At 44.1% G+C, this 15,709-nt stretch overlaps 1 protein-coding gene across 5 annotated transcripts in view; it reads left to right on the top strand.

Annotated features, from left to right (window-relative positions):
• NAV2 (neuron navigator 2) overlaps positions 1-15,709 on the top strand; it is a 713,755-nt gene that overhangs the window by 663,587 nt on the left and 34,459 nt on the right. For all 5 annotated transcript variants that reach the window (XM_082270274.1, XM_082270271.1, XM_082270272.1 and 2 more), the window contains 5 exons: positions 1,062-1,114; positions 5,238-5,261; positions 7,055-7,129; positions 11,379-11,462; positions 14,571-14,682. In XM_082270274.1, the coding sequence (XP_082126400.1) occupies positions 1,062-1,114; positions 5,238-5,261; positions 7,055-7,129; positions 11,379-11,462; positions 14,571-14,682 (348 nt within the window). The remainder of the gene's footprint in view (positions 1-1,061; positions 1,115-5,237; positions 5,262-7,054; positions 7,130-11,378; positions 11,463-14,570; positions 14,683-15,709) is intronic.

Genomic DNA, 15,709 nt, shown 5'->3' with positions numbered 1-15,709 from the left:
TGGTCCGACTTGCAGTGGAAACGTTCACCTAAATAGGCCGGACCATTCTAACCCTTCCAAACTGTACCGACCCGAACCGTTCCGCTCAGTGGAAACAAGGCATAATCGTCTTTAGCTCCAGTTATTATAAATTGTGTTTTTTCGAAGTAAGCTTGTGTAGATCTTGTTTAGGTCATTTTTAGAAGGCAGGTCTGGTTAATTAGCAAAGACACAAGTGAGCGACAACACTTCTCTGAACCAGTAGTTCTGCACGGTCCGTGCCACTACCTCCTTGCCTGCTCCAAACAATGCCAATATTAGTGATGCCCAATTAGAATTCCATTCATCTTTAAGCCTGCCCCCTCATGCACAACAGCTCACATAGCAGAGACTCCCCTCTGCAAGACTGATTTCCGCTTTGGGCTGGTACCTGACAACACAATACAAAGATACATTGAGAGTTATTTCAATGACAGGGTTAATAAAAGAATTTCATTATATGCATTAAAAAATATGTGAGCTAAAAGGAGTATTCCTATGCTGGAGCTATTATTAAAAAGGTTGACGGCTCTGAGGAGCTGTATGAAATAAACTTTACCTCTCGGTAACTCTACAAATCTCCTTGAATAAATTCTTGATGGTATACAGCAGGGATCTTCAAAATACGGCCCTCCAGCTGTTGCGGAACTACGGGTCCCATGAGACATTGTAAAACACTGACATTCACAGACATGACCAGGCATGATGGGAATTGTAGTTCCTGAACAACTGGAGGGCCATAGTTTGGAGACCCCTGGTATACAGCAACAGTATATTTTTTTAGAAAAGCTCCACATTTTATTATATAAAAAAAAAAAGCCATCCTTGAGCTTTAGTGTAGTGACTTTTCCTAGGCTGCGATGATGTTATCAGTCTGCTGCAGCCAGGAGGAAGAATTTTCTTAGTCTCCCCTCTCTTGTGTCAGTAAATCTCCAGTATAGTGAGATCTTGTGAAGGAAAACGTTACAAAGATATATATCCGATGGAGACACAAAGCAGCTACCTGACACTCTCTGATCCGTATCTCCTCTTTTATTCCGCAGTTCACGGCTCTTCCCTCTCTCTGGTATCCAGCACATCGTCTGTCTACTCTACAGTAAGTACAATGCATGTACCACCATAGGTGCACTTTTTAGTGAATAAAGGTTGATTTGTAAAAGGTGGGAGAATGAAATGCGGCTGCTTTGTCAATGGGAGTAAAATTCCAGGTGCCATTTCACTGGTGCCGCGTAAAATATGGATCAAAGGATTGGCGTAGTTGCTATGGATACTGCCCACTCTTCTAGAGTGCTCTAATTTTTATACCTTGCCTCTTGGTTTTGTTCAGGTTATTCTAATCTTTTTTGCTCAAGAGTTTGCAAGAGTTAGTGAAACATTGGGGTGATTTGCTAAAGGCAAATAGACTGTGCACTTTGCAAAGTGCAGTTGCAGAGATTTAGCAAAAGCTCTGCTGACTTCCATCATCCAATCATGTGCAAGCAAAAATGCTGTTGTTTTAATTTTCCTTGCATGTGATTGGGTATTTTTTGCAAAGTGAAGCTTCACTTTATTTACTAAGCTTTGGAGCAACTGCTCTTGCAGAGTGCAGCTGTACTTTGCAAAGTGCACAGCCGATTTGCCTTCAGTAAATCAACCCCAGTGTCTGTTTTGTAATTGCTGAAAAGGAAAAAAAATAGGACTTTGGGAGCTGTCATGGCTGTCTTGGGACAGCTTTCAGAGTTATCTTCATCATCCTCTACATTGGGAGGCATGGGGGGGGGGGGGGGGATTTACTAAAACTGGTGCATGCAGAATCAGCTGTGCATAGTAACCAATTAGCTTCTAACTTCAGCTTTGTTCAATTAATCTTTGAAAAAAAAATGTTTTTATGGTAGGGGGCAAGAAAGATCGGTCGATCACGTGACCACTGTAATTGGCTGTCACAGTGGTCACATGATCCAGAGCTGGTCCCTCTGGCTACCAATCATGGTCAAACAAAGAAAACACGCTCTACCGCAATTTACCTGGAAGAATGGGAACTGATTGTTCTTCCCCAAGAGCCTTTGGAGGGTAGTAATAATCCTCTAATACAGGGGTCTCAAACTGGTGACCCTCCAGCTGTCTCTATCTATGGGAGTCATGCTTACAACTACTAGCCTTGCAATGCCTCATGGGAATTGTAGTTCTACAACAGTTGGAGGGCCACCAGTTTGAGACCCCTGCTCTAATATAATGAAGCCAGATACTCTGTAACATCCATTGCATCAGTTCTTTATTGGCTACATGGCAGGATACAGCAATAACATGCTAATACATTTCCGCCAAAGCCTTACTCTGCTTTAGCCGAAACGCGTTAAGAGTGTTACTGCTGTATCTTGCCATGTAGCCAATAAAGAAGCAATGCAATGGATGTTACTGAGTATTTGGCTTCATTATATTAGAGCAGGGGTCTCAAACTGGTGACCGTCCAGCTGTTGCGGAACTACATGTCCCATCATGCCTCTGCCTATGGGAATCATGCTTACAACTGCTAGCCTTGCAATGCCTCATGGGAATTGTAGTTCTGCAACAGCTGGAGGGCCACCAGTTTGAGACCCCTGCTCTAATATAACGAAGCCAGATACTCTGTAACATCCATTGCATCAGTTCTTTATTGGCTACATGGCAGGATACAGCAGTAACATGCTAACACGTTTCTGCGAAAGCCTTAGTTGGCTTTGGCCGAAACGCGTTAAGAGTGTTACTGCTGTATCTTGCCATGTAGCCAATAAAGAAGCAATGCAATGGATGTTACTGAGTATTTGGCTTCATTATATTAGAGCAGGGGTCTCAAACTGGTGACCCTCCAGCTGTTCCGGAACTGCAAGTCCCACCATGCCTCTGCCTATGGGAGTCATGCTTACAACTGCTAGCCTTGCAATGCCTCATGGGAATTGTAGTTCTTCAACAGCTGGAGGGCCACCAGTTTGAGTATCCGGCTTCATTATATTCGAGGATTATTGCTACCGATCATGAGCAGGCACCAATTAGTAGAGAGGTAGGAGGGAACGTACTCTCAGCACAAGAAGCACTGCTGCCCATGGATTTAGGGGTTTCCCGACCCCACCCCCTACTCCACCCATTGGGCAGGCACAGTTTGGCATCTTCGCCCCTGGATGACCTTGTCCCAGAACTGTCTACAAGCAATACATGTGATTGATTTTTGGATCAATGACCCTTAGACCTTATAATTTGGCTGCTATGTAGATTCTGAGTATCCTCATGAGTGGGGCTGTACATCGTCCAGGTCAGGACGGGAGCGGACATGGGACACCCTTATGCAGGCACAGTCCCGTTCCCCATCGCGCCTCTATTGTTCAACCATCTCGTCATTTACACAGGAATGTCAGACAACGGCAGCTCTTGTTCTAACAAGATTGTTTGAGATCCGTGACTCTGAGTGTTTAATGTCTCCAGCACTCGGGGCTCTGCTTGCCAGAGATTTTCCTTGCCAGTAAATGAGCCGATCCAGCGGGGTTCTATTAAAAAAAGCAAACAGCCCAAATAAGGGAAAGGTAACAAGTCTCTGCACTTCACACCCGCCGCCGCCGCTTCTATTTTTAGGAGATGAAAAGATAAATGTTTAAATTGGGTGATGTCTACATTGTATCACTTCATCTTCAAGGAAAGACCCCCCTCCACCTCATTTGCCCTAATCCTGTTGCACGGTCCAAAGCTACTTTCCTATAACGTTCTTTTCTTTTTTTTTTTTGCTTTTCATATACAATATAAAATGTCAAGAAAAAGTCACATGAGAGAAGTTCTTCTTTAAACCCAAATATAGATAAAAAGAAGTAAAGCAAAGCAATACGAAGGATCAAAGTGTTGAAAACTCTTATCCTTTAATATATTCATTTCAAGTCAATATCAAATCCCCCCCCCAACCCAACCCCTACCTGGAGAGTTAAAGCCTCCTGCTTCCTATGATTTGCTGCTAGTTATCAATTGAGGGGATACATCTGACCTCCTTTTTTATTAAAGGACTTATCGAAAATTGTGTTTTTATTTACTGTTGACTTTTTTTTGGTGAATGAGTTAGGGTTCTATGTACCCCATACTCGTTCACATAGGGGGAGCTGAGATATGGGGGTCCACTTCTTAAAGGGGGCTTCCAGATTCAGATAAGCTACCCCCCCCGCACAGCCAGCGGGCCAGGGTTGTGGGGAAGAGGCCCTTGTCCTCCTCAAAATGGGAGCAAGATGGTTTGATAAGGGTCTGGTATGGATTGGGGGGGGGGAGACATTTTTCAGTGTGGGGTTCCCCTTAAAATCCAATCCAAACCAGACCAACGGGCCAGGTATGGATTTTGAGAGGATTCCACCCGCTTTTTTTGGCATAGGGTCCCCCTTAAAATCCACACCAGACCTGGATAGAATGGCATGTACTTATTGGGGCGGGGCTACACTGTTTTTTTTTTTTTCCTTTTCAGTTCCAGTTCTTTTGTTTACATTCTGCTGTCAGCAGGGAATCCACGCTGACAGCAGGGATGACTCATCGTTGTTAGGAAGCCAGCTCCTTAACAACCAATGACTCATCCCTGCTGCTGATAGAGGGGGGTGAGTCATTGGTTGTTAGGATGCCGGTGGGTGCCAGCTCCTAACAACCAGCATAAAATACTCCCAAAATGCTCGACAAAATGCTCAAAAACAGGCAAACCATGTGTTTCAATGCATTTCTTTGGACAAAAAAACACTTCAAACACACCAGTCTTCCCAAGTCGAGCTACAAAGATAGTTCCAAAACTTTTTAAGCTTCAGGAATTTGGCTTCTGGTGATTTGGAGTGGAGAAGTGAACCAACTCCATAGAAAATAATTGTTTTTGAGTGTTTTGGAGCTTCAGGCGACAAAACCCTCAGGTGTGAATGGGGGCCTAAAGGTGAAGGGTGAAAATTATATGTTATAAAATGTTAACATTTCTGTCAGACTGTAATTTCTGTGACCCCCCCAGGTTTTCCCTGACTTCCTGTGCCTGTGACACCTGGACCATACATGGTGAGTGCAGGTGTCACTGATACAGGAAGACCTGCAGAAAAAAAACATTGTTAGATATTATAACCCCTCCCCCCACTCTACTTAAAATGTGTCTTTTGTTTAAACCCCCCCCCCCCCCCCCACTGGAGAGATTTCTCATCACTTCCTGTTCTGACCAAACTTCTGTTTCCTAATATGAATTTTAATTTTTTTTCTTTTTTCATTTTCAGCCAGAGGAGAAGTGTCAGTCTGAGGTGACTATTACATTCATTTTATCATTCTCGATTCTTTGGATCAGTGGTCTCCAAACTACGACCCGGGGGCAAATGGGGCTTTTTGCTTGTTTTTTCCGGCCCTTGGGGCACTGCTTTATTCACTGACACCAATGAAGGGCACAATTCCTCAAAATGACATCAACAATGGGGAACAATTCCTTCCAATGCCACCAATGATGGGGCATAATTCCTTCCAATGACACCAACAATAAAGCATAATTCTTTCCAGTAACACCAACAATAGGGCACAATTCCTTCCAATGACACCAACAATGGGGAACAACAATGGGGCACAATTCCTTCCAATGACACCAACAATGGGGCACAACTCCTTCCAATAACACCAACAACGGGGACCAACAAAAGGGCACAATTCCTTCCAATGACACCAACAATGGGGCACAACTCCTTCCAATGACACCAACAATGGGGAACAACAATGGGGCACAATTCCTTCCAATGACACCAACAATAGGACACAGTTCCTCCAAATGCCACACACAATGGGGCATAATTCGTTCCAATGACACCAACAATAGGGCACAGTTCCTCCAAATGCCACACACAATGGGGCATAATTCCTTCCAATGACACCAACAATAAGGCACAATTCTGTCCAATGACACCAACAATGGGGCACATCTCCTTCCAATGACACGAACAATGGGGAACAAAAATGGGGCACAATTCCTTCCAATGACACCAACAATGGAGAACATCTCCTTTCAATGACACCAACAATGGGGAACAGAAATGGGGCACAATTCCTTCCAATGACACCAACAATGGGGCACAATTTCTTCCAATGACACCAACAATGGGGCACAGTTCCTCCAAATGCCACCAATGATGGGGCATAATTCCTTCCAATGACACCAACAATAGGGCTCAATTCTGTCCAATGACACCAACAATGGGGCAAAACTCCTTCCAATGACACCAACAATGGGGAACAATTTTTATTAATGACACCAATGATGGGGCACAGTTTCTCCCAATGCCAACAACAATGGGGAACAATTCCTCCCCATGCCACCAAGATGGGGCATAATTCCTTCTAATGACACCAACAATAGGGAACAATTCCTTCCAAAGACACCAACAGTGGGGCACAATTCCTACCAATGACACCAACAATGGGGCACAATTCCTACCAATGACACCAACAATGGGGCACAATGACAACAATATTAGGGCATAGTTCCTCCAAATGACACCAATAATGGGGCACAATTCCTCCAAATGACACCAATGATGGGATATAATTCCTCCCAATGATGCAGCACAATTCCTCCAAATGACATGGACGCTGGAGCCCAATGACAATAATGACGGGGCACAATTCCTTCCAATGACACCAACAATGTGGCCCAATGACAACAATGACGGGGCACAATTCCTCTCAATGACACGAACTATGGGGCCCAATGACACCAAAGATAGGGCACAATTCCTCCCATTGACACCAATTATAGTGTACAATTCCTCCAAATGACACCAATGGTGGGGCACAATTCCTCCCACTGACACCAGTAACGGAGGATTGTTTACTCCCAATGACACCAATTATGGGATTGTTTACCCCCACTGATGCTGGGACATTTTGTACTCCCAATGGCCACAGTCTGGCCCCCGTAAAGCCTGAAGGACAGTAAACTGGCCCTTTGCTTAGAAAGTTTGGAGACCCCTGTTCTAGATTGCATCAAAATGTAATATACTCTTACAGCAGCCATCTTATGTAATTGTGTTTGTTTTTTATTTCTTTTTTCCAGATCCGCAAGCTAAGAAGAGAGCTCGATGCCTCGCAAGAAAAGGTTTCCGCTCTGACAACCCAGCTTAGTGCCAATGTAAGTTCATTTCTGTGTTCGTCTGTATGTTTTACCCCTTTCAAGGCCAGAGGTCATCAAGGCTTACCCGCAGCGTATTCCAATTGAGCTGCTCTTGCGCTCTGCCTCGGGGGTCAATGCAAAAGTAACAACACCCTAAACGCAGGTCAAAAACGCAGTGCGTTGGCCCTCACCGGATCACATGGTACAAAAGTGCCGTGTGTTTAAAAAAGTCGTGAATGCAGTAGTTTTGGTGTGGACAGAACTGCATGCGAATGGTACAGGGAACACAGCGTTCCTGTTCGATTCACATGCATGTTTCTAGTGTGAATGGCCCCTTAGAGTTCCATAAAACCCCTCTGTTGTGATATGAAGTGGTGGCGGGTCAGAGGTGACATCATCTGGACATTGTTTCTCGCGCTCTTCCTTGTTTGTTATGTTAGAAGTACAATGGAGAAGACTCACATCCTGCTCCCCATTGTGTCCTCGTGTTTTTTCTGCTGTTTGCTGGGGGATTTGCAGCGCGTTAGTTGCGCTCCAGTGAACGTGTTTTGGGATCATACAATCCCTGTGATGTGTCTGTGGAGTGGAGAGGTGTTTGTGTCTCGGCCGTTTCCCCTCAGGTATTTCTGGTGTATATATAGAAACTACGTCCTCCTCTCATTGTCCGCAGTGTCACGCAGGTGGCTGGTGCTATATACAGGGGATGAAACAAACGCCTTAGTCATAGCACGTTCGTGATCTGTAACGCTGATCAAAGCCTTTGATGTATAGAATTGTGTAAAGAAAAAGGGAGAAAGGCTCCACCTTCAATACGACACCGTAATCAAATAAACAAATTTGTTACACAATGCAGTGCCTTACCTTTCCTTCAGTCTTGCACAGTTGTACCGGCTTCTCTCCTGGACTATAATGGCTTACTCTGATATCATTGCACACTGTGAGCTTCTAACAATGTGCATTAGAAGCTGCAGCAAGTCAGAAAGAGCCCCGTCCCATTTCCTGGCCCAGCATCATCTAGCCCAGCGGTCTGCAAACTGCGGCCCGGGGGCTGCTTGCCTTTATCTGGCTCTTGAGGCATTATTTCTGCCATGGACACCAACAATAGGGCACTATTCCTCCAACTGACACCAAAAATGGGGCGCTATTCCTCCCACTGACACCAATGATGGGGCACTATTCCTCCCACTGACACCAATGATGGGGCACTATTCCTCCCACTGACACCAATGATGGGGCACTATTCCTCCCACTGACAACAATGATGGGGCACTATTCCTCCCACTGACACCAATGATGGGGCACTATTCCTCCCACTGACACCAATGATGGGGCACTATTCCTCCCACTGACACCAATGATGGGGCACTATTCCTCCCACTGACACCAATGATGGGACACTATTCCTCCCACTGACACCAATAATTGGACACTATTCCTCCCACTGACACCAATAATTGGGCACTATTCCTCCAATGGACACCAACAATAGGGCAAAGTTCCTCCCACTGACACCAACAATGGGACATAATTCCTCCCATTGACCCCAATAATTGGGCACTATTCCTCCAATGGACACCAACAATAGGGCAAAGTTCCTCCCACTGACACCAACAATGGGACATAATTCCTCCCATTGACCCCAATAATTGGGCACTATTCCTCCAATGGACACCCACAATAGGGCACAGTTCCTGCCACTGACACCAGCAATGGGACATAATTACATCCAGTGACCCCAATAATTGGGCACTATTCCTCTAATGGACACCAACAATAGGGCACAGTTCCTCCCACTGACACCAAGAATGGGACATGCAGTAATTCCTCCCACTGACCCCCAATGATTGGGCACTATTCCTCCAATATCCACCCACAATAGGGCACAGTTCCTCCCACTGACACCAACGGTGGGACATAATTCCTCCCACTGACCCCAATAATTGGGCACTATTCCTCCCCCTAATACCAAAGGTCCACACTGGGCACAGTTCAGTCACCCTGACAGTAAACTAGCCCTTTTTTCTTTTTTTTTGGAAACCCCTGCATCCCGGGGGCCAGATCCAGCCCTAGCTTGCTTTTATTTTGCCCTTGGGGTGCTATTTATATTCACTGATGCCAACAATGGGTCCTAATTCACCCACTGCCACCAATGAAGGAACAGAATTCCTCCCAATGACACCAACGATGGGGCACAATCCCTCCCATTGACCCCAACAATGGGGTCCAATGACACCAATGATGGGGCACAATTACTGCCAACAATGCCAACGAAAGCAATTCATCCCACTGTCACCAGCGGTGGGGTATTGTTTATTCCCAGTGATGTTGGGACCTTTTCTACTCTTAATGGCCTCAATCCAGCCTCCCTTAAGTCTGAAGGACAGTAGACCGGCCCTTTGTTTAGAAAGTTTGGAGATCCCTGCAATAGAGAGACCCAGTGATGACATCACTGGTCTAAAATAAGGTATGTAATGAAAATGGAAAGGTTTTATATAAAAAATTCATTGGGATGTTGATGGGTGGGGGAGGGGGGGTGACCAGGGAAGGCAAAATTGATTGTAGCAATAACCAAGTGAGGATCTTGCTGGCCTGGTGGTTTCTAGTCTCGTCTTTCAATTCTGAGAGTGTGAGATTTCTGAGAGATTCCATCACCTACCAGACACATTCCTCACCTGTTTGTTTATTGCCTCCTCCACATGCCCACTGATATTGGCATCCCATGGTAGACTCTTATTTAAAGGGACAGTAACCTGTACAGTTTTCTTTGGCTTGTATGTTTTTTGGCAGAAGGTGATGTCATAGTATCTAGTTCTGTAATATGGTAAAGATATGAAGAGTTCCTACCACTCTCTCTTCTAAACAGAGGATTCATGCCGATGTAAACACAATCATTACATTCTCATACAAAGGCAAAAGAGAAACACTGTGCTAGAACATATAAATAAAAGCTGCCAGCACTAAGAGCAATCAAACATACTCCAAAAATATGTATATAGAAAAAAGTGCAGCGCTAGACCAATTAAAATATACTGTTAAAAAAGTCCATATAATCATAGTTAAATAGTTAATCAATAACTGTCCACAAGAGTAGTCATAGCAGAAAATCCGGACCACCATTGGTGACAGATGAGTAGAAGTAGAAAGCAAGAGGGGGACTCAAGACAATAATAGCAGAGAGAACAACGGTCTGCTGTATATACAACAGAAGACCGCCATTCTCTCTTCACGGGGAGCGATCCCGGGTGCCCGGCAGCAATCGCGGCTGCCGGCCCCCCCGCCTTGGCTTTCCCATTGACGAGTAGGCGCGGGGCTCCGGCGGCGCGGACACGCACCCACAGGATCGCTCTGTGAACCGCCGTACAGGTACGGCAATTTGCGGGAACCTACCACCGTATAACTGCGGCCGCTGGTCAGCAAGTGGTTAACCTGGAACCTCCACACGCTTTAGGTAGAGGTAGTCCCGGCCAAAGAGGCAAACTCCATTGTGGAGAATGTAATAGCTGAGGGCAGCTATATTACAAAAAATGACTTTTCATTGTGATTAAAACTTATATAAAAAAAATGATTGATAAAAAAAATAGTTACAGAGTATTTGGCTGTACACTCCTATGGCCAGAAAGGCCTTTTAGCTTAATTGTGGACATGCATAGCTGAACACAGATCGTTCTACATGAAATGGAAGACCTATAAAAGACAATATGACTTCAACATGGCTGAACTACTTTTCATATCACAATAAATATATATATATATATACTGTGTATATATATATATATATATATATATATATATATATATATATATATATAGAATACATGTATGTCCCTTACAATTAAAGCATTTGAATAAATACCCCAGACTGTGATTACAAAAGGAAAACAAATCAAACACAGAGATACTTTAATTTAGTCAGTTTTGCGGTGTGGATCCCGGTGACTTTTCCTCCAAGCTTTGTCAACTGCACATGAAATAGACGCTGTATTGTATCTCCAAACATTTCCTTATATATAAATGTCTCTTATACACCACAAGTCACCTGGCTTTAGTTTGAGATCCTTCCAAACTATTAGGATCTGGAATTGGGGAGAAAACACATAAAATAATTGGTCAAAAACCTTAAAAGATCAGCAACATTCTCTGTAAGATCTGAGTGGAGGCCTTCTGAAATGGCTTAAAAAGTAGATTAGATGTAGATGTTCCTGCAATCACCAGAATCTTGTGCTGCACTGCAGCTCGCTAATGTTTTTTTTTTTTTCTGTGTTTCCAGGCTCACCTTGTTGCTGCCTTTGAACAGAGTTTAAGCAACATGACAATCCGGCTGCAGAGTCTCACCATGTCAGCAGAGCAGAAAGTAAGTACAACGTCCATCTTTCATTAAAATGATCTGTCAGATCGAAGCATTGCCTTGTTTACATAAGCAGATCTCCATTCAGTGTCTCTGCCCAAGGATCAGTGGGTGCCGGTGGACATCCAGTGCCCGCCACCCACAGATCAGCTTCTGCTGTGAGTAATCACAACATAAGTGGGCCGCCAGTGGTGTGTGCACCCTAGGTGAAAGTGCAGAATCAGGTATATATATACATGGCTTTTTTTCTCAGAGAGTAGGTGCAGGAACTCCCCTCCTTCTGAGTCACCCCTTGTCTCCGCCCCCTACCCACCCCCAAGCACGTCCCTTGGTCCCACCCCCTATCCACCTCTCAGTGCTGCCCCTTTTAGAAAACACAGAACCAAGTATCATTCTGTGGTGCTATGTAATTTGTTTGGAACTTGTTAATTATAACAAGAAAAGCAGCAAAATAGATCCCCTGCAGCCAACACCAATAGACCCCCCAGAAACAAGAGATCACCCACACAACAATGCCCCACCACAACAAAAAAACACATTAGCAACAATAGAAGTAGATCCAAGCCAGCGACAATAGACCTCCAGCAGCAACATTTGATTCTCCAGCAGCCAGCAACAATAGACCTCTCTCTCAACAGTAAATCCCTCCTAGCAACAACTGACTCCCCAGAAATATAAGATCCCTCCCAGCAACAATAGACCCTCATGCAAAAATAGATCCCCGCTAGCGACAATAGTTCCCCCAGCAGCCATCATCAATAGACCCTCCAGCACCCCTTGCACTTGCATACATTCAGTGTTGGAGGTGCCGGAAATGCGTTCCTCCGCGTCCCCCCTGAAAAAAAGCCCTGTGTATGTGTATATATATATATATATATATATATATATATATATATATATATATATATATATATATATATACCCCCTCATGCAAAAATAAATCCCCGCTAGCGACAATAGTTCCCCCAGCGGCCATCATCAATAGACCCTCCAGCACCCCTTGCACTTGCATACATTCAGTGTTGGAGGTGCCGGAACTGCGTTCCTCCGGGTTCCCCCTGAAAAAAGCCCTGTGTATATATATATATATAGCACTTGCATACATTCAGTGTTGGAGGTGCGGGAACTGCGTTCCTGCGCGTTCCCCCTGAAAAAAGCCATGTGTATATATATATATATATATATATATATATATATAAAAAAAAAATATATATATATATATATATATATATAGACCCTCATGCAAAAATAGATCCCCGCTAGCGACAATAGTTCCCCCAGCGGCCATCATCAATAGACCCTCCAGCATCCCATGCACTTACATACATTCAATGTTGGAGGTGCTGGAACTGTGTTCCTCCACGTTCCCCCTGAAAAAAGCCCTGTGTGTGTGTGTATGTATATATATATATATATATATATATATATATATATATATATATGTGTGTGTGTGATTCTGCACAGGAGGGCCGCCCTGTAGCAGAAAATCTGCTATAGGGCGGTCACTAACTGGTTAAATTAAAAAAAAAAAAGAGGATGATCCCTCCTTTTCCTAGCAGAGGAGGGACTGTCTGGCATTTCCAGGTATATACAGGCTTCCAACAAACATGCAAGCAGTGCTGAGGTTTTATTTTATTTAATTTTTATTAACATCAGATACAAATAATTAACAAAATATTTAAATTTGTACATTAAAAAAAAAGGAAAAGTATAATATAATTGGCCATATAATATATTTCTCTTTTAAATGGCCATCAAAGTAGGGTACATACTATCAAAAAGATCCGTATGAGGCACGATCGTTCGATGTTCATATAGTGTGTACACAACTTTCCACATCCAATACAGACTTTCCAAACAAACATTTCCAGACCAACTCCAAAATCTTCCTCATATGTGAATAGAACTAATGATTTTTGTTTAATGAGTACTGTTTTCGTACAAGAAAAAGCAGATAAGAAAGACTGCGCATGATCAGAAACAATAAACAACAACAAAAAAAGCCTTTGTTGTAGGAGAACTTTCATACATTTATTTCCATCCTCGGTTTTGACTTGCTGGGAAAATATAGAGGAAAACCAGGCGATCGTTTGCCCAATTTTCATGTCTACCCACTTTAAAGGGTAACTCCACTTTTGTTGAGAAAAAATCATTCCCCTCTGGGTGATCTCTGTACATTGCAAGGATTATAACAAACTTTGTTGCAGATTCCTACATTTTGTTATTCTGAAGAAATCATTGTTTGTTCCTCTGTGCTGAGTGGGTCAAATGGGAGTGGCTTCATGATTATCTATCAGCTGCAGGGCTCTAATGAGGAAATCTGCTGGGCCTGCACCCCTTTAGACGTGTTCCTATTGGGAATATCTCACCAAAACTGACATTTTTATTGCAGAGGATGCCAGAAATCTGACTTGTATCTTAGTGCAGACTTCTGGGAAAATTGGTGAGCCAATCACACAAGCAGGAAATGATGTTTCTGGGGGTGTGGTCAGTATACATTCTGTGTACAGAACACCTCCAGGCGGCCATATTGCATTTTCAGAAAATTACAGCGGCTGCAGATTGAAAAGGAAAGGTCATTTTTAATAACATTCACTTACAATATGATTTGTGTCACAATTGCATACGCTATATTGTTTTTTCTTTATTTGCTGATATTTGTCCCCACAAAAGTGAAGTTACCCTTTAAAGCCTCCTTCACACAGGCTGCTGTGTTTACTGCCATAGGGATATGCAGGTGTTCTGTGCATCCCCATGCATGCAGGCACATTTATGTAAATTGGGATGCAGGGACTGCACAGACAGAGACACTGCTCCTAGTTTGACTTCCATGCGGGTGCAGGGCCCCGAAACCCTCTGCACCTTCCAAATTGGGAGCAGTGGCTGTGTCTGTGTAGACCCTGCATCCCAATTGAGATGAATGGGCATGCCTGCTTGGAAATGCACGGAACACCCGTGCAACCCCATGCAGGTAAACACGAGTCTCACATAGGTGTACACTGTGAACAAGGCCTACATCTAAAAGCTTTTGTTTTTTTAAAAGAACAGCATGGTCATCTATGAATGTCTGCCTGAGGTTTCAGGATGTCACTTCCCTGTCTTCCCCCTTTACAGGATTCGGAACTGAACGAGTTAAGAAAAACCATCGAGCTCTTGAAGAAGCAGAATGCTGCAGCACAAGCTGCTATTAACGGTGTCATCAACACCCCGGAGCTAAGCTGCAAAGGTAATATCACCCCCCTCCCCAATCCCCCAAGGCTGTGCTCTCTCCCTGGGCAATTTCTGATGCAATTCTTCCATTTTCTACTAAGTCTGGATATTGGCTCCTGGAGCAGAATTAGAAAACCCAGGGATGAGGGTTGTCAGTGCGGAGATTTTGTGCTATGTCTGTGTAAAGATGGCCATAGGTGGATCAAAATACCGCCGATTCAGCAAGGACTGGACAAATTTTGATCCATCAATGGCCATTCCTGCTTTACAGAAGGAATCCATCTAACGATTGACTTCTGTTGAACAGGAAATTTGGAAAACTTAAATTTGATCAGTCAAGCAGTGGAAGTGCTGACCAGTTTATTCTGACAGCAGAGGAGTCCCTCTGGCACAGTAGGGAGGATTTCACCTTCCACCTCACTTACGTAGATGGGAGAATGTTTTTTTTTTTTTTTTCCGGTCGTCCCTTAACACAGTGGTCTCTAATCTTCGGCCCATTGCTTGCTTTTATCCAGCCCTTATGGCACTATTCCACCCACTGATAGAACAATGAGGCATAATTCCCCCCATTGACACCAACAATGGGGTCCAATGACACCAAGGATGGGGCACAATTCCTCCAAATGACACCAAAGATGGGGCATAGTCTTTCCCAACAACACCAACAATGGGGCCCAATGACACCAAGGATGGGGCACAATTCCTCCAAATGACATCAGAGATGGGGCATAGTCTTTCCTAACTACACCAATAATGGGGCCCAATGACACCAATGAAGGGGCACAATTCCTCCAAAAGACATCAGAGATGGGGCACAGTCTTTCCCAACTACACCAACAATGGGGCCCAATGACACCAATGAAGGGGCACAATTCCTCCAAATGACACCAAAGATGGGGCACAGTCTTTCCCAATGACACCAACAATGGGGCCTTTTGATGCCAAGGAAGGGGCACAATTCCTCCAAATGACATCAGAGATGGGGCACAGTCTTTCCTAACAACACCACAATGGGGCCCAATGACACCAAGGATGGGGCACAA

This window comes from Pelophylax lessonae (genome assembly GCF_965119305.1).
Source record: "Pelophylax lessonae genome assembly, chromosome: 10".
NCBI lineage: Eukaryota > Metazoa > Chordata > Amphibia > Anura > Ranidae > Pelophylax > Pelophylax lessonae.
Note: the sequence above shows the minus strand (reverse complement) of the source record. Positions and strands in the feature narration are given on the sequence as shown.